Source organism: Geospiza fortis, unplaced genomic scaffold, assembly GCF_000277835.1.
Source record: "Geospiza fortis unplaced genomic scaffold, GeoFor_1.0 scaffold161, whole genome shotgun sequence".
NCBI lineage: Eukaryota > Metazoa > Chordata > Aves > Passeriformes > Thraupidae > Geospiza > Geospiza fortis.
Window position 1 is genome coordinate 1,950,459 of NW_005054375.1, and position 5,348 is coordinate 1,955,806.

At 40.7% G+C, this 5,348-nt stretch overlaps 1 protein-coding gene across 1 annotated transcript in view; it reads left to right on the top strand.

Annotated features, from left to right (window-relative positions):
- The window catches only part of POLA1 (DNA polymerase alpha 1, catalytic subunit), a 182,393-nt gene extending 177,688 nt beyond the window's left edge, over positions 1–4,705 (top strand). Inside the window, 2 exon segments of the mRNA XM_031060204.1 lie at positions 3,426–3,565; positions 3,567–4,705. Coding sequence (XP_030916064.1) covers positions 3,426–3,565; positions 3,567–3,602 — 176 coding nt within the window. The 3' untranslated portion in view covers positions 3,603–4,705.
- The last annotated feature ends 643 nt before the right edge of the window (positions 4,706–5,348 follow it).

Sequence of the window (5,348 nt, forward strand, 5' to 3'; positions counted from 1 at the left end):
ATTCTAATTTTATATTTGCTTTGATAGTGTCTTTCATATGCTCTGCATGTATAGAAATATATCTCATGATGTATAGCCGTGTATACATTCTGCAGCAATGGTCATCTTAAAAGATTGCTCATTGCCACTGAACTTGGATGTTACTAGAACAATGATGGGGTGATGATGGGTATAGAACTATTTCAGAAAGTGAGCACTAAAAGGCAATTTCAGTCAGTTTGTATAGCTCAGTTTCCAGAAGGCCTTAAGCATGTTATTGATTAAATTCTCATTTAGGAAGAAAGTAGGAGCTTTTATATGCATCTCTAAGTTGGATGGTGTGGTAACTCGGAGGTATTGACTGGCTGTGTGATATACAGCGGTCACAGTTGTCTTTTACTCAGAGGAGCACCGAGTGATGCCGGTTGTCATTCTTACTCTGCTGTGTGGCAGCGTAAATAGTCCCCTTTCTAACCAACCTGGTGGGAAAAGTCAATATCCCATCAGCAAAGGAGGTAAACACATCAGGAGCTGTGTCCTCTCTCATCTTCCCCTGCTCTGTATTACTACAGTTCTTTAAATCTCTTCTCCCCAGTCATCAGATGCACTTGTGTCATTCAAATGCATGGTGCTGCAGACACAGCCCTGCCTGCCTCTCCTCCCGGAGCTCCCAGCTCCCATTCTCTTATAATTGAAACTTAAAATTGGCCTCATTACTTCAACGAGGCCCCTCATATTTCTCTTTTTTTTCAGTCCACCCTTTCCTGCCTGCCTCTACAAGGGTAATTGCATCTAAGAAATGTTTGAAGCATACTGTCAGAAGGGTTATTGCATATAATTGGAGTTTAGATTTAATGTTGGGGGGAGCTGGGAGCTCTGTTAGTGGGATGGCTGGAGCCCTGAAGCCTGAATTGGAGCTGTACATGGGTCTGTGTTTCTGTTCCCTACTTTCAGCCCTGGTGTATTGTTTGCCTCAGTGTTCTAGTGATTAATGTGCCTTCCTGCTCCGTTCACGTGTGCCAGCTGTTCACATTGATGTACTTTACCTTGGTCCCTCCTGAGCTCCAGGAAGCTTTGAACTATTTTGGCCTAGTTTTGAGGTATAAGGATGGAATTTTCCACAGTTCCTTGGCATAAAGAGCATGGTTTGGCTAATGTGAGCAGTTGCAAGTGAACCCACTTACTGTATCATTAATCTTGAAAAGACATAAATAAGTGAGAGCACAGTTTGTGGCAAAGTGGGATTGGTGTTTTTATGGATCTGGTTAAGACAATTTTCAAGGTTTGTTTAATTTAACCCTATATCTAAATACTTTCAGAATCGTTAAATGTGTTTATGCCATAGTGACTTCAGCCTGTTAATGAGCAGATTCACATAATCAAGCTTTTGTTGTATTTGAGTTGCAGTTTAAGGAAAATCCAATTCTGCTAATAGACTTTAAGTCATTACTGTCTGTGTAACAGTAAAAATGTGGTATCTTCAACAAGGCATCTTCCTCTGTTTGCTTACTGCCCAGACACAATACATAACTTCTTCACAACAATGCATGAAGGGTGCTTATCAAAGTGCTCTTAATCAATGTATTCACTTAGGCATTGTTAATTTAAATTTTTATTTAATTTTTAAAGAGTTGATAGCTTCATCAAAGCAGTTAACTTCAGTGGAACTTTGTGAATAACATGGAAAACCTAAGCAGGTGGCAATTTCTCAGTAAAACATTGCTGTTTGTGTTGTATTCAGAGCTAGTCTGCTGAGCTCATACCTACAACATCTGAGGCTCTGCAGAAAAATTTGTAAATCCTCAGGGAAGAGAACTTCACAAACCTCAAAACTGTGATAGCTTTTTCTGTCACCATGCCTCCCATCCCTGCCATCTCCTCATGGCTGCTGAGGTGAAGCTGTCTGAAGGGACACCTTCATCTCACGTCACAGAGGTGAGGTGAGATGTGAGTTGTCAGAAAAATGAGACATTTCACCCCTTGTACATATAGACTCAAAAAACCAGTGTCCCTCTCCCCAAAAACCTTTTCTTAAATAAACTCTACTGTTTTTAGAGACAATTGGTTTTTCATCTTGTGCTGTAGACTAAAAGATGTTTGAGAGGGGATGGACTTTCCCCTTTTACATATTCAAAGGACCAGGAGGGTGGTGTTGGTGGCTCACATGCTTTACCCTGCACCTCAGTGGCTTCAGATCTTTACCTGCAAGTACCTGTGCTGTGCTCTCCTGGTGCTGCTGGGCGTGGAGTCCCTCCAGTCTAAGGGCAGGGAAGCTGCCTGGGAGGGCACCTTGTTCTGCAGTCTGTGTGCTCTCCAGTGTTCCAAGGTGTCATTGCAGGAGCAGGCTTTTGGGTAGGAGCTGGTGTTCCTAGAATGTGGAGTTGGTTGGAAAGTAGGAGCAGAACTGTGCCAGATCTGCATCTACTTAGCATTGCTGTATAATGGAGTAGTGGAATATTTTGCTCTTCTAGCCTTTGTTCACAGCTTTTATAAAGGAAAAGCTGGACAATCACCCAAACAAAATCCCTTGGGTGTGTTTTTTTAATGGCAAAAAAATTGATTAAAAAACCCAACAGAAATAGAACAGCTTGGTCTTTGCTGCTGAAATATGCACATGACTTTGCACACACATAAAGGTACAGGTGAGTAAAGGCCATGTCCCCCAGACATCTCTTATCAAGCATTTGGGAGCCTCTTCATTCATGTGTCAGGTGAACCTGACATCTCCTGGTTAAGATATTGGGCATCTTCTCTCCATTTTAGGGTAAAGTAGCATGGAATTCTCCTTGTTTCTGCTACTTCCCTTTTCCTTCCAGCACCTCCCTGGTGCTGAGGGTCACGATTCCTGTCCTGCACACAAGGAGCATTTGAGAACTCACAAGACTGGTGATAAGTGTGTCCCAGGTTGTGCCAGTGCCAGTATTAACAGCAGGGATGAGGGACATGAATTGGACATGAATTGTGATCTCCTTCACTTCTGAAGCCACCCTGGGGCAGAATCTCTCCCTACTTCCAACCCCTGGGGACTCTGGATAGTTCTCACTAAGTGAGGGCACCTGCCCCTTTTAAATGGGATCCTTACAGACCCAGCCCAACTATTGCTTACTTTCTCTGCTGTGGCTTAGTGAACCCCCATTTCACTCCAGCTAGATCACAAAACTGGACTAGGGGTGGCTCTTGCGAATTTTCCCACTGCTCCCATGCTGGTGGGGCTGAGGGAGCTCCATGGCCAGGGTTCACCATGGCCCCTCACCAGCTCGTGCAGAAAAGGCAGGGAATGCAGCAGAATGTGGGAGAGCTTGCCACAAATGTGCTCTTTGCTATCTACAACATTCACCTCGTTTTAAAATACCTTGATTCACAGTCTAATGAATGCAAAAATCCTGTCTTTTTGTGGTTATTTAATCCGTCTTTGTGTTTTGGGTTTTTCCTCTTTGTTCTTCTAGAGTATTTGAAGAAGAAGCAACTCAGGGGGGAAGTCTCTGAGGCCTACAAAAGACTGAAGAGCACCGTAGACAAATGCCTGGCCATGAGTGGCTACTCAGAAGTGAACCTTGGCAAACTCTTCACCGTCAGTATAGGAAGATAAATCTGTGGGAGAGCCCAGTAATGAAAGACAGTGACTGATTAAAAATGGAGGGACGCCAGTCCCTTGTTTATCAGTAATGATCTCTTCAGCAATACTCTATTTCAGTATGTACAATGATGTTTTAATAATCTTGTCTCTTTGGAGGAGGAAAAATGGGGGATGAAAACAGGATGTATGATTCTCGTGGATATGAAGTATTCAAGGTGTTTTTATCTTCCTTTTTTTTTTCTTCATTGAGAAACCAGGGTTATTAAAATATGGAGTAGTTGATTTTTGCAATATTTTTTGTTGTGTATTTAGACCTATGAGGGAAAAGGGGGTGGGGGAATTGCTGCTTTAATTGGATAATTCCCAGTGAGAGTTGCTGGAATGTAAGTGATCCTAGACTTTGCTCCAGGGTATTTACTAGAGGTGCTCTCAGGAAGAGAGGTTAGTAGAGGTCTCAGTAGGAGCACTAATGTTTTGCCTTTTCACAGTTTATCTTCTTCCTGATCATAAACATACCAATTAAAAACAATACTAAATCTAAATGCATTTAAATGTCCTATTACCTTCTGAACAGAGGTAGGGACGCTTTACTTTGAAATTCATTAAAGAACGACTGAAACCTGGAGGTGCTAAAAATAAGGACCATCTTTTTATTAGGAGTCTTTCTAAGCATCTTTAAGCATAGCATTTTGCCACGTTCAGAATTTCTGTGTGGATTTAAAGACATGCATATGAACAAAACCCATTTCACGCATCCAGAGGATATAAATGTGTTTCATTTCAAAGTATTTGAAAGTAAGCAATCGATAGAGAAAAATATTTTTGGGATGACATTGTAACCAATAACAGGGGAATGGAAAGCGGCAAATCATAGTTACTGTTCTGTAATAATTACTATGTTGGAAATTTTACAGTTTTTACAAACAAATTGTATTTTTCATTTACTTCTAATAAAACGACAAGCAAATATGACGAGAATAAATTTGGGTACATGCTTTTGTACACAAAATATTGTACTCTTTTCACTGTTTAGTTTGCAATGTGATATATTGATATAAGGTTATAAAAATTGCTTTTAAATCTTAAACAGTGTAAAATGTAAAGTTTTTTTCACACTTGAAGGAAAAAAAATAAAGTTTTCTAGTAAAAGAGAATTTGATTCTATGATCTGATGGTTGAAAATATGAATGCTAGGTCATATTGCTCTGGATTTCTCCTGGTCTTACAGTATTGCTTTTGTGTCTGTTTTTAGGATGAACAGCCATTAACAAAGGGAGTTTGAAGAAAAAGTAAGAGGATCAGCATGAACATGTTGGGCACTATAGGGATTCATGTATCTGATTGTGTTCAGAGTATTTTATGACATTCATTTGTCCCCAGAGTGGCATTTGGGAGACGCTGTGTGTCAGTATGGGGAGTGTCAGTTTGAATATGCCGAAATACACAGTCATGTTCCTAGCAACTTTTGGAACTAAACCCTTTCATTTCTGCTCACATGGAATCACTACAGTGAGAAATGGAATCTTTGCAGTCTCTGGTGTTGTGCAGGTGTTGTCCCACCCTGGTGAGCTATGGATCCTTCCCAATATGTTTAGTTAATATTGTAAAAGAGACTTTATTTAGAGTCTGTCTTGGAAAGAAGGTGTTGCTGCCAAGATGTCGTACTGAAGTTGCAGAACTTCAAAAGATCCTGGTTTCTTGTAATTCCATGCAGGGATTTTTAGATTTTTTGTGTCCAGCTCAGTTGGGATTATGAAGATATTACTGATATATATTGATTCTACTGGGTAGA